Source organism: Fusarium sambucinum, chromosome I (genome assembly GCF_050947815.1).
Source record: "Fusarium sambucinum isolate potato_lamoka chromosome I, whole genome shotgun sequence".
NCBI lineage: Eukaryota > Fungi > Ascomycota > Sordariomycetes > Hypocreales > Nectriaceae > Fusarium > Fusarium sambucinum.
The window spans coordinates 7,251,233-7,278,827 of record NC_139294.1 but is presented as its reverse complement, the minus strand read 5'-3'; the positions used below and the strand labels follow the sequence as shown (position 1 = coordinate 7,278,827).

Here is a 27,595-nt window from a genome sequence, read left to right as displayed (position 1 = left end):
GATAATATTTAATATCCAACAATTAAAACATAACATTTACATACACTATACTATACTGCCGTGGAATTATCTTGCCACATTCAGCGTGAATACCGCCATAAAACCGCTATGTCTATATGTTTATGCCCTGGTTGAATGCGTTTGTTGGCTCGAAACGAGACCATTGTTATTATAGCGCCACCACAGGGTCTTGACCAAACCACGCCCAACATGTCTACCTGCCAGTCTTGCTACGACTACGACGACAAACGGGCCCGGAGACTACTGCTGTGGCGACTGGCCCTGCTACAGGTACCTCCAGCTTTACGACAGACTCTAGCACGGTTGCTTCCTATTCTGCGACCTCCGTCGATACGGATTCTGCCAGTTACACAACCAGTGGTGCCACAACAGATGCCAAAACTGACACCGCCAGTGACGCCACAACCGATGTTTCTGTCTTCAACACACGTTCTGCCACCACAGCCGCGGCTTATGCGACCAGTGATGTTATGACTGATGTGTCTAGCCTCGCTACCAAGTCTGCCACCACCGAAGCCAACACTGAGACCATCGGCGACGCTACAACCAATGTCTCTGGCCTGATACTATAACTGGTACTTCCAGCCTCACTACGGACTCTACCACCACAGGTGCTTCAACTTACACCATCAGCGAGTCCGAAACTGACACCACCACTGGCCCTGCTGCCCCGTTACTGCCATCTCAGCCAATTACTGTAAGCCTCTTGCATCTAAACATGCACTCCTATCAACTAAGATTTTCCAGGTAGCAACGCGGAATAGCAGAACGATGCCCTCATTGCTTCCTTTGAGGCCACAAGGACCTATGCTGTCGCTGACGTGGAGGAGTTCACATATGCAAAGACCATCTTCACTGATGCGACAACGGTCTATTCAGTCGAGGCTACCAACACTGTTGGTACAATCGCGACTACAACACTGACTACGTCCACCACCGTCACCAATGGAGTCACATCCACAATCATCACAACTCTGTCCACCGACGTAACTGTCACAGCCAAGCGATCGCAAAAGAGACATGCGCTATACCCATCAAGGACGGCGATTCCGAGTACGAGCCCGGCACCAACCCGTGGTACGCATCCTACAAATCCAAGTACGATTGGGACAGGATTTGGCTTGACAATGCCCACGGCAAGGTTCTCCAGACGAAGCAGCTTTACAACAACATCAATTTTATTTTGTGGCAGGACGTCCAGTCATGCAAGGGCGTGACTTTCAGCTGCGACTACCAGTTCTGGATCGACAAGTACTACTACGTCAAGGGTGACAAGAAACCCGGCAAGGGTAAAAACGACAACAGCGACTCGGCATACTACTGGTGGACGACTTACGTCTGGACGTTCTGGAACGATAATCCTAGCACAATTGGATAGCGGTGGCCCAGAGAAACAGGCGAGGCTGGAAGGTGGATGGGCGTCAACATCAAGTTCCAGACTACTGGCAAAGTTGACACTCTGTGGATTTACTCTACAAGTCCACAGTGGCCGTGGGAAGACGACGACTTCCTCATGCTGGATGACTACAAGTGCAAACCAATTGCATTCAAGGGACCGAATGGGCCTGTTGGAGGATTCCGTACATAGCGAATATCCGGATAACATTCTTCAGTACATTATTACGTTTCTTTATCTCAACATCACGGCGAGTGATACTCTTGTTGCCTTCTTCTTCACTTCGGCAGTCGTGAGGTTCAATTGAGGACGTCACTCCATGGTCAACTTCATGATTGCAGGAGTAGGAACTGAGCTCTGGTGCGATATGTCATATTAGTCTATATAATTAATTGTAATTCGTCATGTTCTCATGAATTTGTGCCTCTTCCTCTTGTCAATCGCATTCCCACCTTCCTATCACTACCTAAGATATCTCGCCCTCCCATTTATTATTACTATTATTGATCGTGCTATTATGAGGTTCCAAAGTTCCGTCAAGTCGTTAGTTCGTTCGCTCAATTGACCATGAGCGCTTCAACTCAATTTAGGCGATGCACTTTGCTGTCGCATCTCATACAGCTGGTTCATCCTGACGCTGCGCATCTGCGTACTGACTCCGCCGCGACTCTCTGGCATTAGATCGCTCATCGTTCCCCTCCCAGCCAGCCTTGATGAGCCAGAACAAGGCCATCAGTGGTGTCGTTAGAAGACTAAGAACACCACCGAGAATAGCCTTGAAGGCCTGTGGTGCCCAATGATCATCATACCGCCAGTCTCCGCCGTCGCGCTCACCAAGAGTGGTCAGAATGCCAACAGACAAAGGCCAGAGGAGGATGAACCCAGCGACAGCAAAGATGAAGCCCCTCAGCGCTCCTTGCACAACGGTGTTGAACACCGAATCAGTTTTGGGATCGTTGAGCGGCTGTACCTTTTCGGACTCGTTCTCCGAGTCGCTGGAATCAGAAGGTGGAAGGAAGAAAAGCCATCTCATCCATGGCTGAGACGGTTCGGGTATGAAGCCGACAGGTTGGACGGAGCGCTTGGAAAGGTCGTAGCTGACGAGACCCATCTCGACGAACCAGGTGAGGATGCATTGGATGATGATGGTGACAGCGGCATCGCCCGATAACGTGTTTGGTAGTTGAAACAAGCGTATAGGGTTTTTGATGGTGTCTTGGGTGGTGTACATGGCTGTAGACGGGATAGTCAGCTTTTCTGTCTCGTCTCTCATATTGTGTCATATCATGACGATGATCATACCCAAAAGGTAGTGAGTGATTGTCAGGTCGGACAGGAATAAACTCACGGTAAGCCAAAGCAAAATTAACGCCGCCGGATAAAAGCATGGCACCCACACCATCAAGGCCAAACACATAAAAGAGCTGATGACCAGTAAAGTTCAAGCTTGGTCTCATTCGCCCCTCCTCTTGTTCCTGTTCCTGTTCCTGCATTTCGTCTGCATCAATCTCAGGGTTGACAGGTTTCATGGACCCCTCCAACCCCTGCTTGGCTTGTTGCAGAACCTGCCCCTGTGTTTCATGTTGCGCCATCAGAGTTGACATGTCGATTTTAGCGTATTCTTCCGTTTATTGTTTCTCCAGATAATAAATCAAGGCAGAGAACAAGTTGGTTGTTCGGATGAATTGAAAAGACTGAGATTGCGTATGCGAATGCGAAATTTGGGTCGCCAAGCGGTGTAAAAGGGGTCGTGGGAAATTACTGTCCGAAAAATGTAGTGGAAGATGGAGAAGAAGGAAAAGCACTGTTCAAGAGGAGAAGCTTGGACTGGGTTGATTGACTCATAAGCGAGACTTGACGCCAAAATCATGAATGATCAGGTAGATCTCTACGGTTTTACACGGCTATAGGGTGACTTTCCCTTGAATATTGTTGAGATGGTGTTTTTATCGCACCATTCTTTACCGCTTAGTTAAAGGCGTATGCCATCATCACACCATGTTTATATCAATAGTAGTATCAATCGCCGGTTAAAACAATGTTCTGATATCTGATACACGATTGACAGTTTATAGAAACATACATATTGATAAACATTACATTACAAAACGTTTGGTAATAGTAGACGCTGAGTGGTCTAGGGTGGTTGTGTCTTCTTTGAGTGGTTCTGAAGACGCTATCTTGACACTTGTAGAGTTTCACTAGTAGATGCAACCCCGATCCAATCGGCCACGTAGGGCGGGTCTTGGAACAAGAAAAGAAGAAACTTTATCTTACTCTTGATAAAGATTGACGCTAAATCAGGTACAGTAGGCATTTTCGGTCCTGTCATCCGGCTCAAACCCTGGGCAGAGTCTACCGCCATTCTGTAAAGTAGTAGTCCATGTTAATATCAATATGGATAAGGCTTCCCGTCCCATCTCATCCCATCTGGGTACACCTGGATAGATTGAAGCTGTCAGGGGATGCGCATGGCCAAGATATAAACGTCTCAGGGAGATTGACCCAGGAGTCGACAAAGACAAGGGTGGACCACTTTAACCGGGGGCGGGATCTAACAAGACTTGCGGAAAAATAAGAACCGTTTGCTTGCTTCTGATGGTTCTTCCGGCGCTAAAGCAGGAACCCACGATATTGTTTTTTCCATCCATCTTTACTCTTGCTCCCTTGTCTTTAGTTTCAGGTACGGCGGCTCATTCAGAGATGCACGTCCCTAGAGAGGGGGGGAAGGGCCCTTCGCTTGGAAGAAACTGTCAGCTCGCTTGTTCAACTGCTCTAGACATGGTTTGACCGTTGTCAACTGAAGGAACAGCCACCGTATGACATGGTATAGTCATCTTGGCAACCAACAAGCTTATTTCGACCATTACCAGATCTTGGGGAACAATTTGGACGATTACCTTACTATAGACCACGAACACGGACTATACTCTCGGCTCTCAATCATCAGACTCTATCACTCGTTGCACATCAACATTAATCGTTGCATGATCTGCTAATATCTCGATCGCTTAACCTTGACCACCACCATAACCCTGGTCCCCTGAAACTGACCGGGCCACGAACAATGCAACCTGGGCGTCAGATCCCTGATGGCATATCGGCCGAGCATGGTATCCCTGTCTCTGACTTTGTCCAAGGCGGGAAACTACCCCGTACAACCTTGAGGCTCTACCTATTTCGTATCCGTCTCGATTCGATATAAGAAGGACCAGACATCCCGCTTCCAAATCAACTCTCTTCTTCTTCACTCACTCAGTCTCAATACAGCAGTTTCATTCCATTCACTTTGATCTTTGCACATTCTTTTACTCTTCTTTGACAGAAGTAGTTCAATTCATTCTTTTTAACACCGCCAGCCGGAATCAACTATCACAAACACTTTCTTTTACCAACAACTTCTTTTTACACAACCAAACCAACTTTCAAGATGCCTTCTTTCACCACCAAGACCATTCTCGCTGCCCTTGTCGCCGCTGCCGGCGTTCGTGCTCACGGCCACGTCGAGTCCATCACCGTCGGCGGAACTAAGTACGAGGGTCTCAACCCCGGTTCCGCTCCCTACGACAACCCCCGCAAGGAGCTCGCTGCCTGGTTCGCCACCAACACTGACAACGGCTTCGTCGAGCCCTCTGCCTTTGGTGATGCCGACATCATCTGCCACCGTGGCTCCGAGAACGCCGTCAAGTCCGCCAAGGTCAAGGCCGGTGAGAAGATCACCATCAAGTGGGACACCTGGCCCGAGTCTCACAGGGGTCCCGTCATCGACTACCTCGCTTCTTGCGGTGCTGATGGCTGCGCCAAGGTTGACAAGACCAGCCTCAAGTTCTTCAAGATTGCCGAGGCTGGTATGACCTCTGGTGGCAACTTTGCCTCCGACGACCTCATCGCCGCTGGCAACTCCTGGGAGGTTACCGTCCCTACCTCCATCAAGGCCGGTAACTACGTCCTCCGCCACGAGATCATCGCTCTTCACGCCGCTGGCCAGAAGAACGGTGCCCAGAACTACCCTCAGTGCTTCAACCTCGAGGTTGAGTCTGATGGTACTGCTCAGCCCGAGGGTGTTGCTGGTACCAGCCTTTACACCGCCGATGAGGAGGGTATTGTCTTCGACCTCTACAACAACCCTACCAGCTACCCCATCCCCGGCCCCAAGATGAACATTGCCGGCGGTTCTTCCGGCTCTGCCCCTTCCACTCCCGCTACCCCCACCACTGGCTCCGGCTCCGCTCCTTCCAACACCGCTGCTCCCGTCGAGTCCGCTCCCGCCGAGTCCGCTGCTCCCGCCGAGTCCGCTGCTCCCGTTGAGTCCGCTGCCCCTGTCGAATCTGCCCCCGCTTCCGGTAACGACAACCAGAACAACGGCGGTGCTTCTCCCGTCCAGACTGAGGCTCCCGCTGCTCCCCAGCCCACCAAGACTGGCTGCAAGGCCAAGAAGGCCCGCCGTCACGCTCGTGACATGATGAACTAAGCTCTCCCTTTTTAGAGCTTCGGTTTTCTCCAGCAACCCGCTGAGCGTGGTTGTGTAAAAAAACCTTTCAAGGATCATTGTGTCCTGTCCACCCACCCCGACAAATGGGATGAACCTTCAATATTCTGCTGTATATTTGTGACCTCGAGTCCGATTAATAAAATTACTTTGAGTACCTCATCTTGGCCTCCATGATTGACGCATGTTTTTGTATCCTTAATGCTCGGTGATAGTCCCGGAGTCGTCCTGGGAAGCTTGAACGTAAGCTTTAAGGTAAAACTTAAACAGCCTGATCTAAGGAGTCCTGCTATTCGTAACTAGTAGGCAGTATACTACCTACACATATATAAATATTGTTCTTTTCAGAGTGTCGGCTGCTACTAAATTAAACCATAATAACAAACATCTTCGGGGCTTTTGTCTCCGGGTATCTCGATAGGCGGGATCTTTGTGTGCACAGGTATACATCATGCCGCGGAAAGTGCCACACATTGTGCATATGCGCATAGCTCTTGATAAAGCTTGGTACATGGAATGGAACGAGACATAAGCTACGAAGGTGACCGTTAGCTCAGGCTTCAGTTGAGGCAGGAGTAGACTTTTGCCGCCTGGTTTCTAAGCCTCCATGGGTTATGCAAATGGGGCCATGATGTGCACACAATCTCCTGTGGTTAGATCCAAATTGCTTCGTAGAGGCAATAATGAATTATTCCACGTTGATAAGGGCACCGAGGTCGAACGTCGCCAGCTGACTAAACTTGAAAGCTATGCCCAGTAATCACAAACCTTGTGGAACAACTTGGTTGACGTGCACGGTGTTGATTCAGACGAGATGTTATCTATTCAAAAGTCAAACCCAATCATTATTATCTGCTCATACGAGGCAACAATTAGGCTACAGCCGCAGACTGCGACCCTTCCTGATGATTGTTTTGACAAGCAACAAGCTCCATTGCTTACCGTGATTAGGCAGTGCCTTTCTGCGCTTGCTAAAGAAACTTTGGGTATCCATCAAGGTTGACATGCCAAACTCAATCGTCTCCCGTCGTGTTACCTATTATTTTTTTTATGATCCTTAAGCTTTTGCCCAGGCCTTCTCAATTTCCTCTAGGTTTTCAACAAAGGTTAATCTGTCCGCGCAGATCAAATTTTCAACAATGATCAAATCTAAGGTTCTCTCAAGACAAGGTTTCTTCCACGGCGTGACTCTAGCATGCTGGTTGTGGCCTGAGACCACAAGTACGCGAGGATGGGGTGTCAAACCTGGAAGAAGTCTAGACGAAGAAGCCCGAAGCCAAAGGCTCGGTGCGGATTATCTAGTCAATTGACCAAATAACGCTGCTTCTATCGTGAGAGATTCGTGATGTTATCAACTAGGGGTCGTGTTACCTATCAGTGACAGTATCGGTACCCTGGCCAGCAGAGATGCGGCACTAAACTCTAGTATTTATTATTAACCTTTTTTTTTTGTTTCTCTCATGTATATAAACTCCGACATCGGCTGACGGAAAAGTCCCATCAGACAACCTGCTCAATACACCTCACCCGTCCGTTAACCTGGTGTTCACTCAACACAATGGAGTATTACGACCTACCCGTTCGTGAGATTCGTGGTACGGACGAAGAGGAACCTCATACCAAGTTTTGGCCTACTACTTGCATCAAACCTGAGCATCCGATCCCCGAATTTGGTCCCGATGAGGTCAAGAAACGCTTCCAGTATGCGAAGGATATCAATGCCGCCCTTCGGCGCATTCCCGAGTCTGACTTCAAACTGCGCGTTGAACAATTTGCCCAAATTCTTCTAGTTCGCCTTCATCATCTTGAGCCCAACGGTTACCTTTCACCAGAGACTTGCTCGCCTTTCGATCTCATGAATCAGGTGGAGTCTGTTTCACCATTTTGCAAACATTGTAGGAGCCTCCGTTTTTTATCATGAGGCAGAAGTGGCTGACCAAGACTGCAGACATGCTTCATCTTGACCCAGAAAACATTGAACACGAGCACAAGACTACGAACATCCTTCGCCATGACCCAGAGAACATCGAACGCTGGGAACACGCCATACCCAAGGGACCAGAAAGGCCACCGGATTTGGATCCCGAAGACATGGACGTGGAAGAGTATGCGATACTCTCATTCTATGATACGCAATTCACTACTAAAGAAACTCTCCCAGAGATTCATTCCCGTGATATTGATCAGGAGAAGAGGTGCCAGGATCGCGATGGCAACAAGTGCGTTGTGACAGGAAGACCTAACCCTGAGGTCTTTTGGTTCATTCCCTTCTCATTCAACAATAATGTTGAGAACAATAATTTTACGGGCAATCTTCAAGCTGGATGCATGGACTTGACTGACATAGATCTGTTGGATAATGTCCTCAGTGTAAGAGGCCTTGGAAAAAGTCACAAAGCTTGGAACATGATCTGCGTTGACCGAATTCTTTGCAAGTATCTCAAAAAGGGTCTCTGCGCATTCAAGTATGTTGATAGAACCCAACTCGATGACGGCATGTCTAAGGTTCACTTGACATTTTACTGGATGCCTGTGCTTTACGGGCGTTTCAACCAAGTCATGGACATCGAGGGCGACGCCGAAGAGAATGGCGGCCATCGCCTAGTAAGAGAACTCGAGCATTTCCACACCATAGATTGTCATCCGCCACTATCATTCCTCTTTGGCCCGGATGCAGAGATCTTTGAAGACTTGCCTCAATCAGGCCAATCTATCTTCATAGATATGCCAGAAGAAGATGCTGTACTCTTTGAGTCTGTGGTGACGATACATTGGTCTTGTATCATGTTCACAGCTCTTTGTGGGGGTGCTGGACGGGCTTGGTACCTAACAGGCAAAGATCAAACGAATGGCTTTTTGCAGCCGAGGGATCATGTATTCAAACACGATTTATCCAATCGTTCCCCGGAGGATTTCACTTTCCGAAACACAGTCGATCTGACGGAAATCCTCAAGCCCTCTGCGTCCGACCCAGAGAGAGGAAGCGCTGTAGAAACCGAGACGGAGCTGAATAAGGATTGAGCCATGGAGTCTGTACTTGGCCGGAACACTCTTTTTCACTTATCTTACGTACCTCTCCAGATAGGAACTTGTTTTGTTTGTAATTACATTTATGTACAAATAATTTAAATGCAGTAACTTTGCTCTCATGAATATTAAAGTCTTGTCCCTAAGGCTGAATGTTTTCATTTCATTTCAACTAACTGTAATAACGTAACATCGCGGCTTGCTGTGTTCTCTTAAAGCTCCTTGACACTTATCTCAAATGGACCAAAGGTACATGGCAAGAGGAAAAGTCGTTATCAGACTTCGGAAATCGTACAAATCTACCAACGTGTTGTCTCGAAGAACGAGGGGTTGAATGGGTTCTATAGCGAATATTTGTGTCCATCGTATCCGTTGGACAAATTGTGCACGTCTTAACAGAAGCTTCTTCTATCATAGCTGACATCATACGCCGTGTTTGTATTGGGAAACCTAGTCTTATCGAGAGAACCTTTATTTGAGGATTTACTGAAAGTTTGATCCGCGCGGACAAGTTAATACTGAGAAGGCCTGGCAAAAAACAAACCCCAACATTAATTCGGGGTTAAACATTGGGGGATTTCGTTAACTTTCTCCTCGATTAGGTCTTTATAGTTATTTGAACCCAGACACTTCCGTGGTCAGAAAAATCGTAACAAAAACAACCATCAATATTGTTCTCTATCATGTCTTCTAGCGAATCATTCTCCTACGAGGAGGAGACTGAAGACTTCGTAGAAGCGATACTGGCCAACGTACTTACTGATGACCAATACCATGCTTTGAATGGGACGTCGGGACCGATCCGATATCGAACCCTTTGTGCCAAAGAAATTTGTGACAAAATCTGTCGCCTACGACCTGAGTTTCACTTGCGAGCCGAGACTCTTATCGCTATTCTTCTGGTTGATCTTGAACATCTCAATCCCGGAGGTATGCTTTCGCCAGACGTCTGCCTCTCCGTCGACTTAAAGAATGCACTGGAGATCATCTCTCCATTTTGCAAGCACTGTAAGAATATATGAAACTTCACTGACACTAAAGTTGAATCAGCTGACAAAGAACACAGACATGCTGCACCTCGACCCCGAAAACATCAAACCGATAGACCCTGCCGTGGGTGTAGAACACCCTACAAACCTGAACAGATCGCGATGGGCTCACGCGATACCCCAGACGCCGGAAGAACAGGAACCTTTGGACACCGAGATCTTCCAACGTCTTCACTCTGGCAAAATTGACTCTGAGGCGATTGCACGGTCGATCATCTACCATACGTCCTTCAAAACTCAAATAGCCGACTCGACTTTTCCCGAGAGCATCGGCAACGAGGAGGAAGAGAAATGCAAAGACCGCGACCAAAAATGTATTCTAACTGGAAGGCCCCACCCTGATGTCTTTTGGTTTATTCCCCGTGGATGGAATGATACCGTGGACCACAATAATGCCACAGGAAATCTTGAATCAGCATGCCTTTACTTGACTAATATAGACCTTCTCGACATTCACTCTGCTAGCGAGCTTCGAAAGACCCATCGAGTTTGGAATATGGTCTGCATTGACAAAATCATATGCGACCTTCTTAAGCAGGGCCTCTGTGCATTCAGGTTTATAGGCAAAGAAGCAGTTAATAATGGAAAGGTTACAGTACAGCTGCAATTTTTCTGGATGCCCACTCTATATGGGAAATTCAATGAAACCGTCGATAGTGACGACACATTGGGGTTAACAAGGTATGCTTACGGGCTAATCTTCGAATTTAAGACCAAAGAACATCGTCGACTTTACCAGAACAACTTCTACAATATAACCACCGAATCTGGCCAAGAGCTTAAGTCAGGCTATCATGTCTATATAGAGATTCCAGAGGAAGATGTGGAAAGATTTGAGTCTGCGGTTAAAATTCAGTGGGCTTGCATCTTGTTTACGACTCTTTGTGGTGGCGCCGGCCGTGCTTGGTACCTGACTGGCATGGATCAAAGAGATGAGTCATTGCAGCCAAGGGATGAAGAATTCTTTGGCTTGGACGAGACCAGTATCTTTAGAGGAGAAAGGGATATGGATGAAGAAGTAGGATAGAAACAAGGATCTGGACAGAAGAGCACGCTCAATCAGATACCGAGAACCGCCTGAGCAATGCTTGAGCCATCTGATTTGCAACTGGCTTTGGGTATTCTTTATGCTTTCACCATTACTTTGCTGTATCTTGACTATAGATTCACTACTTGAAATTGTATTTTCGCTGTTTTAGTGGAGCTATCTGCAAATACATTGCTTGCGACTGTTCTGCTCTGATTAATGTTTAAATGCTGTTGTCCATGCCCTATCCTGAAAGCTACCATCAAATTCTAATTCGTTTTGGTTTGATCAATGTAAACTACAGTATATCTCGACCTTCTCTATTTTCGAGAATAACCAAAAAAAGTAATAATATACTGGAATGAGAGAGTTGAATAGGTAGGTAGTTAGGTAAGTGTCTGTGTCATCCTATGAAGCGTTACTGTAGCACTGTACCATCAACACGCTGGAGTGTAATTACAAATTCCTCGAAAAATATGAACCATTAACCTTTTAAATATCTACGAGCTTCCACCTGAGCTATGCAGAGCGATGAGGGAGAGATACTCCCACGACATACCTGGGCGGCATGGCTTGAATGAGTGGCCCATCTGCCGTAATTTATGTCTCACTGCGTTGGACAAACTGTTGTGTGGGGCGGGTCATAAAGGTTTGTCCATTGGAGACAAATTATTCTCGTACCATTTCCCCCAGCAGTGTGAACTTATGCCCTGATCTGATCGATACGAACGGCGCGCTCGATACGGCGCGGGGTGACTTTGGTGGGTGGGAAATTGGGGAAAATCAGAAGAGGTACCTTTTTGGCCCGGATCGATTGAAGTGCCCGTATCGATTGACACGGATTGCAACAAGCGTATACACTGACAATGAGAGCCCTGAAAAGCTGGCATAATACGGCGCATTTTTAAGGGTTATTTCTTGGCAATCTTACTGTAATAGGCTTACGGCCAGAAAGGTACATCGCTGATTTTCGATCCGTGTTTTTGGCACCAAGGGCAGCCTAATTAGGCAATAGCCTGTATATCCGGCGCCGCTTGTGAAAAAAATGCGCCGTTCGTATCGATCAGATCAGGGCATTATTATAATCAATTCGGTGGTTCTACGCGATCTCTAAGTCGATTGCTGACTTTCTCCCTCGCTCTAGAGCCTGAAAGTTACAAAAAGTAGGGATTAAGAGGCAACTTAATTCCCACACAATACAAAAGCAACACTTACTCGAACTCAATGAATTATTATATAAACCCAAGATGAAGTCAGTTTTAGACCTTCAATCATAGATCATAGGGGAGAAACCGCGAAACAATGCCAATGTACCCCCGGGCAGGTGGGCAGCAACTCCCATCACAAGAAACCTGACCAACACACCTCACTCGTCCATTTTGTTCTTTTCTCCCAACGAAAGTTTCTTCTCGCATGAAGACGCCATGTCAGCCCAACGGTTGGATCATCCAGTGCCTGGAGTGTTTGAGGCTAGATCTCGACTCGAACATCTCAAACACATCAATGCCGAGATCCAGAAATCACGACCTGGATTCCGACTGTACTTTGAATACCTTGTCGCGATCCTGATGGTAGACAAGCAAAAGATCGAGACCGGCGGTCGACTGTCCTTGACAAACGGTGTCACCCCTTTCGTCGTGCAAGGCCGGCTGGAATTCATCTCCCCATTTTGCAAACACTGTAAGCACAACTAATACTCTTCCACTGGCCCCTGAGTATGTAGAGTTAGCCGGCTGACCAAGACTGCAGACATGTTTCACCTTAGATCGGACAAACCTGATGGGTTGGACCCTCAACAGGTTGATCCACTCCCAAAAGACAAAAACTGGTACCGCGGACAAGCTCGACTGCCGCCGAATCCCAAGAACCCGGTCAACCACGCATTGTTCAACAAGGACCTAGACACCATCAAGGCCACGATGTACTACGATAAATGTTTCAAAACCAAACAAGACCTTGATCCTGTTTATCGTGACATGGAGCAGGAAGAAATGTGCGAAAAGCGCGATGAGGGAAAGTGTGTGCTGACGGGAGAGTCTAAACCTCGGGTTTTCTATTTCATTCCCATCACATGGAACGATACCGTGGAGCACAATAACGCCACAGGGATTCTCAAACAAGGAAGTGTCGAGTTGGCTGGTATCAACCTGTTGAGAGCACCTGGCAACATCTGCAGCGTCAAAGAGCTTGGCAATTCCCACAAAGCGTGGAACATGCTTTGCGTTCAGAGCGATCTATACAAGCATCTCTCACGGGGCGATTGTGCTTTCAAGTTTGCGGGGTACACAAAGCTCGACCAATATCAGGTCCTGGTAACACTTGAATTCTGCTGGATGCCAAGAATGCCAAAGCATTTCAACAAAGACATCGCCAAAGATAGTGGTCAAACCGAGCTTGAAGCGAACAGGATAAAAGCATTTCATTTCTGCCTGGTACCAAGAAGGCTGCCCACCAATAGACAAGTTGAAAATGGGTACGAGAATTAAATCCGGCCATCAAGTCAAGATGCCGATGTCTGAAGAAGATGCCAAGAAAATGGAGACTGTGGTCAAGGTACACTGGGCCTGTATCTTGTTCACAGCCCTTTGCGGCGGCGCCGGGAGAGCTTGGAACCTGACTGGCATGGATCTGAGTGATGGATCTTTGCAGCCGATATATCACATCGATGACTAGGTAGGCGGGCACAAGAGCAGACGAGGAGATGGTGCAGGACGGTAGTTGACCCCCCTCAGAGTTATTAGACTCTCATGGTATCAATACTGGTCACTGGAAGCAAAAAGGATGGAATTTGTAGGTCAGTTCATTCTTTTTAGATTGTAATGCATTTCTCAGCTTTACAACTCAGGAGGCAAACGTTTCTGCTTCCTAATAGTCGTCCCCTTATAATTTCTTTAATACGTTGAACAATACCTTGACCTTATGTCTCTATGTTGCTTTTTATTGGTGTTCGTGATTTGGTACAAATCTAACTACGTTCTTTGGAAACAGATGTCTTTTTTTTATTAGTCTATCTTCAACCTTGCATGTGACAGGTAGGTAGGTACTATTTTACGATTATAAAATGGAGCCCGCGATGGCTTCATAAGTTAGTACCGATTCGGTACACAGCCGGGCCAGTCACGTACACGCATTCCAATAACAGGCGCATATCACCTGCTTTATGAAATTATGTCAGATTATATGACATTGCCTTTTCTTTTTCCTTTTTATAATCACACTTGTTTTAATTAATACATCAACACGTCGCATCCTGATGTATGCCAAGCTTGGATTAGAGTCGGCGCTTGGGCCCGTTGTCATTTGTCCAATCGCTCTAAAACATTTTGCTTCTTTTCCCATCAGGTGACGAAATAGGCTCCTTGCGAAACTGGACATCATCTTGTTCCTCGTTAAAACAGTGCTGGGCACTCGGGATATTGTAGTAAGGCGGCCCAAAACAATCGCTATACCATCTCTAATGATACCGGCACACAGATGGAGTACATGCCGATTTTCGCGCCATCTCCCGACCTTCCAAGTTGGAGCGGACTTCTCATTGATTTAACTTTCGATCGAATGAAGCCTTATTGAAACTGACTCGTTCACTGCATATCTCTATCCTTTGCTCGTCGCAAACCACGTCAAGCTGCTGCCCATCAAAATCACCAACGTTCCTGCCCAGGCCTGTAACAAACGATGACTCAATTTTCGGCCGACTCTGCAGAGACTGTCTCAAGACTTGTAGACCTTCCTCTTTTCCCACTTGTCTTATCCACCAGCACTTTTTCACCAAGTAGCCTTTTCTCAGCAGGGCGTGGGGTAGGTTCGCTCTGAGTTTTCTGGGCCCAGAGCCTGTTGCCAGGAAACTCAGGAAGGGGCGTTCTTCCGTTTTTCAAGGCCTTCTGCTGCCATGGCTTAAGCCGTATCCGCGTTGTCGCCATTATGGTTTCCAAGAATTTTGATGTTGGATGGAATTGAATGTTTTGGTCTTTGTGGGATAATTGGCAAGCTGCAGTAAGTTGATGTGGGCGGTGGAATGTCCAGATAAACAACGAATCTGCCTCAGTGTTTTGGTCCGGTGTTCGAAATAAGAAGATGCAAATCTATCGCACTCAGCTCAACAGGGAACTGAAACGTGTTGATTGTACAGTTTGTCGAAAATGGTGATTGAAAATATGCCTATTAACAGTTTTGCCGGTGTTATGATGAATAGGATAACAAAGACGGCGGTCTGGGAAAGGTAAGAGAAGAAACCTAAACTGTTTGGCATGTGCAGAAACAAATAATAAAGCAAGCTGCAGGACTTACTTTCTATAACCTTTTCCCAAAACTGTGCTTGTCGATTTAGGTTTCCTTCTCCCATGGAGCATCAAACTTAATAGCCAGGAAAGAAACATAGTCATACGCCCACAGAGAGCCCTAGTATCAGCAGCCAATTTGACCTTTGAACTTCAGGCAACAAAAACAAATGAACTAAGAACAGAGCCAACATCACATGAACTGACTCACCAATTTTGTCTCTTATGCTTCCAGCGTCTGACTCTTTTGCTACCCTGATGTGGCCATCGAAGAAGACAGCAATAATGCTGGGAGGATACCAGGGTCACCGAATATGGAGACTGCATGTGTCACGAGTCCGCGTGGGAACAAACCAAGTATAACATGTTACGCACCAATCCGATTGTTGGTGGTGAAGGGGCGAGTGAATCCATTTAGAGCCATGGAAACGAGTTGAAGCACGTCGCGCGGTGATTTGAGTGAATCTCCCGATATATCGGCGATCGCCCTTTCATCCACAGTCAAAATCCCTTGCAAATTGCATTATTCCGGGCACGAATGTCGCTGCTTTATATTCTCAACCTCAGCCAAGTTCAGCTCCATCCCTTTTTGGATGAAAAACCACAATGACGACAAACTCGTTTGTATTAACAATATTTTCATCTCAGTAGCCCGGTCAATCATCGCTATTCACTGGTTCTTCATTTTATTATCTTATTCATCATTGAAATAATGCGGAAAGGCTCCACATAAGTACTTGGTTCTATTCACAATGAATTGCCATGGTATCCCAGGCATTGTTCAATTCAATAAATATTAGCACAACGGTTTATTGTTCATTATACTAGTCTACAATGCAGGTCCGCGGCTTCGATCTCTAAGATGTATTTATATCATCTTCCTTGCCCTTCTCCGTATTCTCTTCCCCTTTCGACTTGACAAACAAACTCATTCAAACAACTAAACACTTGACATATATACACCATGTCTTCGAAGGCCTCTGCGCCAAACCATCAGCCAGGCCTCAAGCCTTGGCAGCGTCGGGCTCTCGATTGTGGCCGAACACCTCTCCCCGAGAAGCCCGGCATTCACCCATGGGCTGCCAACTCCGCTGGGACTACGCAAGACCAGGTTTCATCTGGCAACGCGGCTCCTGCATCCGCCCTGTCCACTGGTGATGGCACCAGCCAAAGTGCCTCCCATACAACCACAGTAAGTGGCAATATATTTCCATTGATATTTTAGCAATGCTGACTGTTTGGTCTCTATCAAGGTCGCCACCTCCCATACCTACAGGTTCTGGTCTGCTGCGGAGCTCGAACGCCTCATCCGTTTGAGGCGTAATGGCTTGTCCTGGATCCAAATCAAGGTATTTCAACTCGCTTGTTCCTGGTTTACAAAGTTTGAGATTACTGACTTTATTTTTTCAGGACCATTTTCCCGACCGTTCGCTTGAGTCTCTCAAGCAAACATACCACAAGCGACGTGGAGCCGTTGAGGCTGAGATGGATGTCAACGTATAAGAAGAATGGAACAACAAGGGATATTTATTTTAAAACGAGTAAATGAGAACACAGTGACAGTGATTCATGGTATATATAAATTTCCCGTTAAGCGAAAACTCGTTTCACAGTTACTCTGTTCGACATCCTCAGTGCTCAACCTGTCTGTAAGCAAGGAAACAATCGATCGCTGTGATAATCATCCCTCATACACCACAACACCTAATTTTGTCATAGTAGAAATATGCTCATCCAAGAGAAAAACCACAATCACCGGCACAAGACTTTCAAGTAGACGGTGCAGGATTGGATAACAGCTGGAATAGGCAGGCGAAAAGTGTCATCGCATCAGTCGTTAGACCTACCAGTCTGACCGAGCTCACCGAGCTCACCGAAATCGGACAAACTCTAGACCGAAATTCTGCGCCGGCTCCACTCATTGCGCGGTCCTGTCCTCCCCCACATTGGAATTGCTGTGCCTTTCAATTCCGCACTATGGTAGCGGGGTATCATTTGAACAACATTGTTTGCGACCATCACCCTCCTCCCTTTCTGGACACTATATAAATTTTGGGTTTTGCATACTCCATAAGTGTCGTCGCACTGTCAATTGCCTTTCTTGGAAACAAAGCTTCTTATTTACTTGACAGTATCTATACTCGCAACACACCGTCGTCATGGATGACCAATTTGGAGGCCGTACCGACGATGACCTCTTCTACGATGACTTCGAACCCGTCGAGAGCGAGACTGTCGTCATCCCCGAAGTAGCCTCGTCTTCTTCTGAGCCTACTCCAGCCATGCCAGCTCAACCATCTCCAGCGCCTCAAGAAGAGCCAGCCCCAACCCCAACGCCTACAGCACCCCTCCCCAAACCCCAAGGACTCTCCTCGTCACGATACGCCGACAAACCAATCCCAGCTCCCGCACCAACTCCTGCCCCAGCGCCCAAGCCCACAAAGCAACCTTCCCAACCCACGTCCAACGCTCCTCCCAACGCTCCCACGGCTCCTCGTGAGAAGACTCATGGCTTACAACATAACAACGCCGCTCGTCTTCAATCCGGCGCAAATCCACGACAGAAGCTCACCGAGGCTCAGCTCGCTGAAAAGATGGAGAAAATGAAGCTTATCAATGCTGAGAAGGCGCGCAAGTTTGAAAAGGCCGAAAAGGACGAGAAGGACCATGCTGCTGCATATGCTCGCGGTATGGAGGAGGCAAAGAAGCGACGCGCTGAGGACGCCGAGAGACGCAAACGAAATGAGGAGGATCGACGTAAATTGGAGGATGAGCGCGCTAAGAACAGAGAGAGGAAGCTCAAGGCTATGGGTATGAAGGAGGGTGGATGGGACGAAGGCAAGGAGGCCCAGGAAGAGGAAGAGAACAGAAGATTCCGTGGCGCAAACGGTGGTATTCGAGGAACGAAGAACGCTGGCATTAGCGGAAGTCGGTATGCAACCAGGGACAACGAAGAACATGATGTGGATCGCTTTCTCGATGACAGACATCGCGGTGGAAGGGGTAGAGGTCGTGGCCGGGGAGGAAGAGGAGGCAGAGGCGGACGTGGTGGCCATGAGGGTGCGCCTCCAGCACCGCCCAAACAAGCCATCCCGGCAGCTGAAGATTTCCCAGCTCTGCCTGGTGAGATCAAGAAGAGCGTACCTGTTCCGGCTAACGACAAGCCAGCCTTCGCTGCAGCCGCAGCTGGCCTGCCACCCCCGTTGCCACCACTCTCTGGCGGAAAGTGGGATGAAGAGATGGATGAATATGATGAGCTGAACAAAAAGTCGTAGGGGAATGGTTACAAATGAAAGAGTCGGAAGGTTTGGTGTGGCTTGGTAACGGAGTCGAAGAACATTGGGAAAATACCACAGGCAGCATGATTAGACAGCATAAATAGTTCAAGCGAGATTGTAAAAATCCTCCTTCATTTTCGTTCGCTCTATCGCTGAGCTGCTCGGTCTAGAAAGGGTATTGTCATCCATGCTCCCAAACCAACTCTTTCTTTCTTGATTTCCGTCTATTTTAAATAGCGCCCCAACGCCTTGGTACTATCCAGTAAGCAAATATTAGTCGTAAGCTACCATCCTCCCCTGTATCCCCTTCCACCGCGACCACTCCTGTATCCTCCTGAACCGCGCGGTCCTCTAGGCCCGCCCATGCCAGGACCATCGTCGTCCATTGGCGCCCTCGAGCGACCTTTCATTTCCTTAGGAAATGCATCGTAAGTCTTTCGCATCTGCGCATACCCCAAATGCATTTTGCCGTAAAAGTGGTCCGCCAGTCGACGATCGTTGTCAAGCCTACTAAGGTAGGCACCGCAGACGTCACAGACCTGGAGCTTCTGATGACCTGAAGGACCTGATGTGTCGGAAAGAGCCTTGAGCTCTTTTTCGCGATCGGCTTTAGATTGGGAGGCTTGGCGGACGCGAAAGAGCTCGTCTTGGGCGCGGGAGACTTCGCCCATGGAACCGAGGACTTCGACTTCGAGTAGGCCGTTGTTTATGGACTCTGTGAGCTCGGATATGCCTTTGAGCTGTGATGGTTAGCATTTGGATGGAGGAAGGGACACGATATTTCAAGACGTACCAGAACGTTTGTCTGTCGAATCTCATCAGGTGTCTTCTCCAATCGCCTCTGCGCAGCATCGATTCGTCGATTACAATCATCGATGTACTTTTGCAGATCGCGCATGTAATCGTACTCAAATCCATATTTCTGCTTCTCCCTGTCTGATAGAGCTTCGTATTCGGTTTTCAATCCCTCATTGTGCACCTTTGGACAAGGACCAATGTCCTGCTTCGTGTTCGTGAACAAGTCGTGTGGACAGGTGCCTGCGAGGTAGGAACGACAGACTTTGGGGTCTGTGAGAGATAGCTGAGCCGCGCGGGATGTTGACGATGCGCCCATAAGCTGCTCGAGCAGCTTTCTCTGTTCAGCGGCCATAACTTGTGTCTTTCGTTGAAGATTGGTAATTGAAGATGTTGAAAGTTGGCGGGGCCTTTGAAGATCCAGGTTGCGACGGTATGTGGAGGAAGCGCGCGCCGGTAAGCTAAGTTTCTGCCTCTTGTCACCGCTTGCTGCATTGAATCGTCCACGTCGCAACTCGAGGGAGCTCTCCAAGCTACCACTCCATGTCGATTTCCCAAGGGTGCGATGTGAAGTCCTGAACGGCTTCCACCTTCTTTAACCTTTTTCACGATGCGCCGATTTCTGGCCTATCTTCTTCTAGCCCTCACAAATGGCTTGGCACTTACTTCGGCCGCTGCATCGGGCTATCACGAACAATTAACGCTTCGACCTTTACCCCTGTCCCAGCTTCTAGCGAGCTTCAACTTCCGAGCCAATACTTCGATCGCCGACTTTGAAGCGCACAACTTTCGACTCTTTCCACGATCACTCGCTCAGATCCTACAATACGCCGGTACGAGAGAATTACATCTTCGATTTACACTAGGAAGATGGGACGCTCAGTCGTGGGGTGCTAGGCCTTGGGATGGGACACGCGAGGGAGGCACTGGTGTTGAGCTGTGGGCCTGGTTGGATGCTGAAACTGATGCCGAAGCTGATGAGAAGTGGCTGATTCTGACAAACGCTCTGTCTGGACTATTCTGTGCCAGTCTCAACTTTATCGACGAGACCCGAACGATTCGACCCGTCATGTCCTTCCAGCCCGATGGCCACCACTCTAATTCCTCGTTGGCCAACACAAGACTTCTCCATGGTGTTTTACCACATGAAGTCGTATGCACAGAAAACTTGACGCCTTTCCTCAAGTTGCTGCCATGTAAGGGCAAGGCTGGAATTGCAACGCTACTGGATGGGCACAAGCTCTTTGATGCCTCTTATCAGAGCATGGCAATTGACGTCAGACCCAAGTGTGATGCGGATGGCGAATGCTTCCTGGAAATGGAGGAGACTGTGGACATGGTTCTCGATATCAACCGCTCCAAGAGACCTCAAAGTATGTTTATTTAACCTGCCCGATGACTCTTTTAACAATCATTAGACAACCCTATCCCAAGACCCCCTCCTGCTCACGAGCTTCTCTGCGATACCTCCAAATCATACCATTCCGATAACACTTGCTTCCCCGCCGACAGCCTCGATGGCCAAGACTGGAGTTTATCTCAAGTATTCGGTCGATCCATTAAAGGAACATGCCCATTGACCGACCCCGGTATCCCTCCCGTCTGCATACAGATCCCCCGATCCCGCGACATCTACACAACCGAGGGTGCCCGCGAGATTAGGTCTGAGGATGGAAACTCTCGATGCTATAATCTTGATGCCAATTCTGAACTAGCTCTCATGCTCGTCAAGCCTGAGTCACAAGATGAGGACAAGATCTTGAACAAGCCCGAAACGCCTCTTCTATACGCTGATCGCAGTTTCAACGGTCATGGCCAGGAACATGGTGGTGTACAAGCTATCTTGAGCAACCCCAGCGACACTGATGTTGAGTTCGTCTACATGGAGTCGCTACCCTGGTTCATGCGTATTTACCTTCACACCCTCTCGGCCCGTATCGCTGATGCTCCCTTGTCAAACTCGTCGGATCTGATCCAGGAGATCTATTACCGCCCTGCTCTCGACCGCGCGCGAGGTACACAGCTCGAACTCCGCATGCGCATTCCTCCGCATTGCACCGTCTTTCTGACCTACGATTTTGAGAAGTCCATCCTACGATATACCGAATATCCTCCCGATGCTAATCGAGGCTTTGATGTCGCTGCCGCAGTCATCACCACGCTTGAGCCCAAGGTCCTCAACATCCGCACTACGACGCTTCTTCTGTACCTTCCCACGCCAGATTTCAGCATGCCGTACAATGTTATTATCTTTACATCAACAGCAATTGCCCTTGCATTTGGAGGGTTGTACAACATCCTTGTGAGAAGATTTGTCGGCGCTGATGAGGCGCAAGGGATGGCCTTGAAGGCCAAGATTATGGGACTTATTCATAGATTAAAAGGAAATGTTGGGAAGCAATAGATATGATGTATGAGTTATTTTCTTGACTATCTATAATACACAAGCATGTTAAATACCGTGATACTGGGTTTCAGCTGGACCGGGGTCTCAGGATCAAACTACATGGGCTCTTGTCGTTCAGTCAGGGTTGAAGTGATGCATCGTGCTCTCGGTCTCACCGTCTAGTGACGAACGTTGCATGTAACTGCCCTGTGCCATATTCCGAGATATAATCGGACCGCGTGACTTGATCTAGGGAACACTGACACGAGCTTATCGCATCTCTGGATTGAGTACGCTGGGGCTCCATATGACGTGAAAGAGCGTACGTATACTCAGGGTCCTCTGACAGCATGGCTGAAGGTGCTTTGGGAATTGATGGTGCGCGATATGCTGCGAACAATTGCCATGCTATCATTCAATGTTTTACCTCCTCTTTTGGGGATTGTGACGGCTACCACGATGCTTCGTGTTGCTGAAGGTTCAAGGATAGCATAGAGCGGTGATGTTCCCAGTACGATGGTACGTTTACTGCAACAACATTATTATACTCAGAATGAGCTGACGTTAATTGAACAAATAGCTATTTATATCATATCGCCATGATTTCTTCTATTTAAAGGCAATTGCGCGAGATGTAACCACGATATCGAGGTGTTCAGGTATCAAGTAGAAAAGACTTGCACCCTGCTTCCCTCGTTCCTTCCTTAACAGCTTGTCAAGCCTAAATCTCGACAAACATCAACCACAAACTTTACCGCGCAACGAAACATTATCATTTCAACGCCACTTCCTTCGACTTTGGTATCTTCAAAATTAATGTCAAGACTAAAAGCGCCCTCGCAACCATGAATCCGAATCTACTCGCCTTCCTCATTCTCATCATAGCTTTCGCTGTGGTAGACGCCTACTACACTCTCACTGTCTTCGCACCAAAGACTCCTCAGATCCACGCACGTGTCGTCAATGCTCGGAATAGGGCCTTCATCATCGGTGCTTCGCAGCCCAGCACCTTTTGCGGTCTTGACAATGTGACTGAGTGTCCCGATGGAAAGTCTACACAAGTCAATGCAAACATGACGGGACTTGCAGTGAGTCGCTCACGTCCCCTCCTGTCTTAGGTTAATTTCCGCTCATGGCGGTAGGCTGCAGTTCCAGGTGGCCAGTTCATTTTTGTCGCGCCCGACGGCATAATCTCGTATCCGTCCCCGCACTCGGCTCTACGTCCACCAGGCTCTCAAGTAGGTGGTTTTCGTCCCGCGCACGTTGTCTCGGATTGCAAGATGCCTGCCACGATACTCATGTGGTCACCCGAGAATGGCAGTCCAGGGCTCTGGGCGTGTCCAACAGCCAGAAACGTGCCTGTTAGCAAGGAAGCAGTGCTCAAAGCAACCACGGGCTTGTTCAGAGGAAAGGGATGCTTGAAGGTCGAGGGTGTTGAGATTCAGACTGCGGGAGACAAGTTTGCAGCTTGGGCTTATACATAAGTGATGTGTTATGCAGGGAAGGATCTGAAAGGACAGTGACGATGTGATTGGGAGTTCAAGGGAGAGATATGTCTGCATTGTTTCGGGCAATTGTGGTTGACAGCCTTTTGAAGGTTTATTTCTTTGCAGTTAAACACGATCTCGAAGCTCTTTCTGAATTTGCTGTCACTGAATTATCGTGTAATGTGGTTTAACTTCGGATTGGCACACTAATGGGGTAAATCGTGTATTAACATCACAATGACCTCCACCCAATCCAGGTCACCATCACGTTCAGCTACATGATAGTTTAGACGCCATTCGGGTTGCAGAGAATATGACTCCGTTGTTTCAAGGCAAAATAAAGTGATCGATGTAGATGCGAGATTGGAGATCTCAACTCTGTATACTTTTGGTGCCTGGTGGAGCTCAGAAGTAACGTAAACGCTCGCCGACGAGAAATGCAAACACAAAGACCCAACACCAATAGACTCGTCGATCAGACCTAGACGTGTGTCAGTCACGTTCATCACGACCGCCTCAGTTCAATACGTACCTCCTGCACCGGCTTCACCTTGACCACCTTTGTGTTCTTCATCTTGCCACCTCTATAGCTGTAGGTGAAGTCCCAGCCACTCGCCGCAGCGCCATGGTTTCCGTACCTATCAACCACGACAATGCCACTCTTAAGATCAGAGTATTTGCGAACCATGCGCAGAACTGCGTCTTCGGCTGCTTCTTTGGGAGATAGACCTCGGCTCAGGCTGTCGAGCGCTTGGTAGCAGGGCAGGAAGCGGAGCATAATATCACCGTCGCCTGTGGCGCCGCAACCACCGAGGGAACTATCAGCGTAAGAGCCGCTTCCTACAATGGGACCGTCGCCGACTCGGCCAGGGATCTTGTGTGATGCGCCATTTGTGGTTGTTCCAGCGGCGAGACTTCCGTCCTTGGTTATGGCGATGAGAGAAAGAGTATCGTGTGAAGATTGAGTCTTTTGCTGGGGGGTCTGCTTGTTCTTCGCCAGAGGACGGTATGGGCCGCAGAAGTGTTCGGGATTGGGGCTAACGTTGAGGCGGTAGTTGGGTTGACATTTACTGGCCTTCCACTCCTTGCACTTCTTGGTAGACGCTTTTGTCGTGAGATTCGTCGTTTTAAAGCCGTTCTCGATGGCGAACTGGGTAGCCTGATCACCTGCAAGGAGTGAATGACTGGTGTACTCGAGAACATGTCGCGCTACGGAAATAGCATCCTTGACCCGCCGCAGGGCTGCCACAGCGCCAGTGTTCATGGTATCTCCATCCATGATCATTGCATCGAGCGTAGTCTCGCAGTTTTCGTCGGGAGAACCTCCATAGCCGACGCTACCATCGCACTGGTTGCGTTCGCATGTTAGGCCACCAACTTCAACGGCATCAATTGCCGATGTCTTGGGTATCTGTAGGGAGTTGAATGCGGCGTCTGTAGCAGCAGTGAAGTCGCCTCCCCAGGTGTTAATGGCAAAGGGAAGACCTGGCGAATTACCCGCCTGGGCAACAGCCGAGAATGATAGTATTTTCAATATTGAGGAGACGGGAGTCATTTTTGACAGAGTTGTTGATGATGTTGTTGTAGGATAAATTTGAAGGACGGAGTGACGTATCTTATACGACCTTCCGAAACCGACGGTTTCTGATAAGCGTCGTGTTGTTAGGAGTACCAAATATAACCAGAAACAGTGTTCAAAGTGATGGACTAATTTTCTCTCATGGCCTCAGCAGTCGAGTAACGTGATAGACTTGTCCAAGTTAGAACGTTGTGAGACATAAATTACGGCAGCCATTGGCCAGTGTCGTATGGACCACTAAGCCAAAGCCCCAAAAACGAAAGCCCCCGTTATAGGGATAACAGGTGGAGGCTAATTGGGTCAATATCACTAGCTGACAACCAGCCATCCCAGCGAGTTGGTGATAACAGGGATCCATTGACGCGAGGTACCTTCTAATGACGATGATCCGAGGGTCATCCGTGAAGGATTCATCTTAGGCAGGCAATGACCGGCGAGTTCTCTTGGATAGGTACCTAGCGTCAGTACCAGAGAGATTGGCCGCCAGAAGCATGAGAGATGGAATTAGTAGCGATTTATACCAGGTAACTAGGTACTCAGGCTATATTCCTGAGGCCGTCGAAGGCTAGTGTTTCTGCTGTCCACCAAGTTGGGCAAGAGATAACCAAGGATTAAACCACTTTTGATCTCAACACTCATCTCTATCGGTACAGAAGAAAAGCTGGGTATCAATCAACAAGGCCAAGGCTGTTCACTGTGGTATCATAGAAGATATCCTCATAGCTACACATCTTTCAAAAGTATGGTGCTTGTAAATCATAAAACAAGACGCAACCCAATACATAGAATCACAAAATAATACATAAAACCATAAACCATAGACCATTACATGAAATACAAGAAATAACTTTTCACCATCAACATTGCCGACGAGTCAACCTCATCCCCTAAACTCCGCGCAGTGTGTTCATTTTGCCCTTGAAACCTTCCGCGAGACCTTTGAATGTTTCCTCGAGTCTTACACTTTTTCTTGGCTTCCCTTGGGAGTCAGGAAGATCGTGCTTACCAGGCTTGTTCTTGCCATCAGGGCGCGAACCGTCTCCCTTGGTAACGCCCCGCAGCGTTAGGAGGACCATGCACTCCCACTGGAGGCGTACCATATCCCGAAAAAATACCCTGTTAGCGGGGGTTGCGTGATGAATGGTAATGACATCGCCGGTCCGGAGTAGACGGCCGTCTTGCGTGTGGGTTCCGATCCACCCCGCAGACGGAGTTCGGGCCGGGAATCCTTCTTGTCGGCGGTTCTCCAAGACTTCCAACATGAGTTCAATGTACTCGTTGACGTCCGACACCTTCTCGGGGAATTTCTTCTCGTCGCAAAAGTCCCCAGGGAGCCAGGTGAACTCGACGCCGTCGTCCTCAGTGTCAGCTCGCATCCGGAAGGACCAAAACCCTCTGTCCAGCCAATTATGCATATGTGGTGCGATGGACACCACATTGCTGGGGAATTCAAACCCATGGTCGTTGATATCATCGATGTTTTTCTTGTATGTATCGTGGAAGTCCCGATCGACCATCGTCGCCGTCACGTCCCAGCAGGCACTCATAATGGCACGGTTGTCGCCTGGGTTCTTGGTTTTTTTATTGCCTTGGTTCTCGGCTTTTGGGCGTTCCCCGAGTGCGGAATGTGGGAAAATGTGAGCGAGTTCGGGATTTGCCATACCTGTCAAAACGCACTTGTAGCCATCATGCTTGAGAGCTTCGTCCTTGTCAACATCAGAGATTCTTTTTACGCCCTCCTCGAACATCGATTGTTGTATGATCTCTTGGATGTCCAAATTGTCTTTCCGCTTTGGAGGATCCAATGAACCAGATGTCGACGAAAGGAATTCCTTAGACAACAATATATGCTTGTCCACGGATTGAATGATCTGTCTCGGTCTAGTGCCTGCGAGGGATTTGAGGTACCTTCCATATTCAACATCCTGGACTAGAACGGCAATGTCGTCCTTGGGAATCGGTATGCCCGGACGAACACTCCTGAATGCCTCTTCGAGAATTTGCACGTGCTCCTTGACTTCTTCATCGGCCGAAGATAGAAGGGGTCTGGTGGAAAAGTAGACCCCTGAGTATTATTGTCTGTCATGACGGGTAGTACTAGATTCGGGGGGTTGTCTAGATAGTCGTAGAAAGGTTAGCCTCCTAAGCCTTAGGGAATAAAAATAAATAGTCTAAGAACTGTGGTCTAAGGAGCATAAAGTGACCTACTGATTCCGTATTTCTTTTGATACCTTGGGGTAAGTGATGAACAGTGAGTAGTCAATGTAAAATAAGAAGTGTGAGAAAAGAAGTGCGAGACAAGTCAAGTCGAGAAGGTTACCTGTCTATATGCCTTTTCTAAAATGGTCAACCAGAATCTCGTACTACTTTGACGTGATTTTGTTTAGTTTCTGCTTGTATGACATTGACATCAACCATTCATAACTCTTCCAAATGATACATTCAACATATAGTCTCAAGTAGTTTGAACGAATTGACACTGACCTGCTCCATGATTGGTTCTTTTGGTCAGACGATAACATACTCCCCATGCCAGTTTCCTCGTCCTCAAACGGTGTGTTTGAACAACTCATCTTCCGTGGCGGGTTTGTCTTTTCCTTCGCACAAGCGCACGGCTGCCATGTGAATGAATGGTATGCGGCTATGTGTAATCCCGAAATTGTTTGCGTATTATGCCAATTTCCTTCCTTCTACTCAGGGGAGAATGTAACAACTCTAGGACTCCATCGTCTTACAACACAGTAATAAATTAATTATGAAGTCTAACTCAAGTAACGTCATTCG

The 27,595-nt window shown here is 48.0% G+C and overlaps 13 protein-coding genes across 13 annotated transcripts; 9 read left to right on the top strand and 4 right to left on the bottom strand.

Annotated features, from left to right (window-relative positions):
• Positions 1-210: 210 nt before the first annotated feature.
• Positions 211-1,399, top strand: FSST1_005075 (uncharacterized protein; the record flags this gene model as incomplete). The annotated part of the gene is made up of 5 exons (XM_083231314.1): positions 211-269; positions 320-520; positions 607-718; positions 789-1,007; positions 1,061-1,399. 5 exons carry the CDS (start codon positions 211-213, stop codon positions 1,397-1,399), a joined length of 930 nt encoding a protein of 309 aa, XP_083088505.1.
• Positions 1,400-2,030: 631 nt separating this feature from the next.
• FSST1_005074 (DUF2456 domain-containing protein) lies at positions 2,031-3,021 on the bottom strand (the record flags this gene model as incomplete). Its single annotated transcript, XM_083231313.1, has 2 exons — positions 2,031-2,650; positions 2,766-3,021. 2 exons carry the CDS (start codon positions 3,019-3,021, stop codon positions 2,031-2,033), a joined length of 876 nt encoding a protein of 291 aa, XP_083088504.1.
• Positions 3,022-4,847: 1,826 nt separating this feature from the next.
• On the top strand, positions 4,848-5,888 carry FSST1_005073 (glycosyl hydrolase family 61-domain-containing protein; the record flags this gene model as incomplete). The annotated part of the gene is made up of 1 exon (XM_083231312.1): positions 4,848-5,888. One exon carries the CDS (start codon positions 4,848-4,850, stop codon positions 5,886-5,888), a length of 1,041 nt encoding a protein of 346 aa, XP_083088503.1.
• Positions 5,889-7,464: 1,576 nt separating this feature from the next.
• Positions 7,465-8,927, top strand: FSST1_005072 (uncharacterized protein; the record flags this gene model as incomplete). Its single annotated transcript, XM_083231311.1, has 2 exons — positions 7,465-7,801; positions 7,855-8,927. 2 exons carry the CDS (start codon positions 7,465-7,467, stop codon positions 8,925-8,927), a joined length of 1,410 nt encoding a protein of 469 aa, XP_083088502.1.
• A 689-nt stretch (positions 8,928-9,616) lies between these two features.
• Positions 9,617-11,009, top strand: FSST1_005071 (uncharacterized protein; the record flags this gene model as incomplete). The annotated part of the gene is made up of 2 exons (XM_083231310.1): positions 9,617-9,941; positions 10,000-11,009. The coding sequence occupies 2 exons, from the start codon at positions 9,617-9,619 to the stop codon at positions 11,007-11,009; spliced, it is 1,335 nt and encodes a 444-aa protein (XP_083088501.1).
• Positions 11,010-12,760: 1,751 nt separating this feature from the next.
• Positions 12,761-13,495, top strand: FSST1_005070 (uncharacterized protein; the record flags this gene model as incomplete). Its single annotated transcript, XM_083231308.1, has 1 exon — positions 12,761-13,495. The coding sequence occupies one exon, from the start codon at positions 12,761-12,763 to the stop codon at positions 13,493-13,495; it is 735 nt and encodes a 244-aa protein (XP_083088500.1).
• A 2,755-nt stretch (positions 13,496-16,250) lies between these two features.
• Positions 16,251-16,789, top strand: FSST1_005069 (uncharacterized protein; the record flags this gene model as incomplete). The annotated part of the gene is made up of 3 exons (XM_083231307.1): positions 16,251-16,478; positions 16,540-16,635; positions 16,697-16,789. The coding sequence occupies 3 exons, from the start codon at positions 16,251-16,253 to the stop codon at positions 16,787-16,789; spliced, it is 417 nt and encodes a 138-aa protein (XP_083088499.1).
• Positions 16,790-17,445: 656 nt separating this feature from the next.
• Positions 17,446-18,561, top strand: FSST1_005068 (uncharacterized protein; the record flags this gene model as incomplete). Its single annotated transcript, XM_083231306.1, has 1 exon — positions 17,446-18,561. The coding sequence occupies one exon, from the start codon at positions 17,446-17,448 to the stop codon at positions 18,559-18,561; it is 1,116 nt and encodes a 371-aa protein (XP_083088498.1).
• A 287-nt stretch (positions 18,562-18,848) lies between these two features.
• On the bottom strand, positions 18,849-19,714 carry FSST1_005067 (LUC7 domain-containing protein; the record flags this gene model as incomplete). The annotated part of the gene is made up of 2 exons (XM_083231305.1): positions 18,849-19,304; positions 19,358-19,714. 2 exons carry the CDS (start codon positions 19,712-19,714, stop codon positions 18,849-18,851), a joined length of 813 nt encoding a protein of 270 aa, XP_083088497.1.
• A 255-nt stretch (positions 19,715-19,969) lies between these two features.
• FSST1_005066 (GPI-anchor transamidase subunit GPI16) lies at positions 19,970-21,763 on the top strand (the record flags this gene model as incomplete). Its single annotated transcript, XM_083231304.1, has 2 exons — positions 19,970-20,732; positions 20,778-21,763. 2 exons carry the CDS (start codon positions 19,970-19,972, stop codon positions 21,761-21,763), a joined length of 1,749 nt encoding a protein of 582 aa, XP_083088496.1.
• An 827-nt stretch (positions 21,764-22,590) lies between these two features.
• On the top strand, positions 22,591-23,229 carry FSST1_005065 (uncharacterized protein; the record flags this gene model as incomplete). Its single annotated transcript, XM_083231303.1, has 2 exons — positions 22,591-22,833; positions 22,888-23,229. The coding sequence occupies 2 exons, from the start codon at positions 22,591-22,593 to the stop codon at positions 23,227-23,229; spliced, it is 585 nt and encodes a 194-aa protein (XP_083088495.1).
• Positions 23,230-23,737: 508 nt separating this feature from the next.
• FSST1_005064 (nucleophile aminohydrolase) lies at positions 23,738-24,787 on the bottom strand (the record flags this gene model as incomplete). Its single annotated transcript, XM_083231302.1, has 1 exon — positions 23,738-24,787. One exon carries the CDS (start codon positions 24,785-24,787, stop codon positions 23,738-23,740), a length of 1,050 nt encoding a protein of 349 aa, XP_083088494.1.
• Positions 24,788-25,698: 911 nt separating this feature from the next.
• On the bottom strand, positions 25,699-27,384 carry FSST1_005063 (uncharacterized protein; the record flags this gene model as incomplete). The annotated part of the gene is made up of 2 exons (XM_083231301.1): positions 25,699-26,876; positions 27,336-27,384. The coding sequence occupies 2 exons, from the start codon at positions 27,382-27,384 to the stop codon at positions 25,699-25,701; spliced, it is 1,227 nt and encodes a 408-aa protein (XP_083088493.1).
• Between the last annotated feature and the right edge of the window lie 211 nt (positions 27,385-27,595).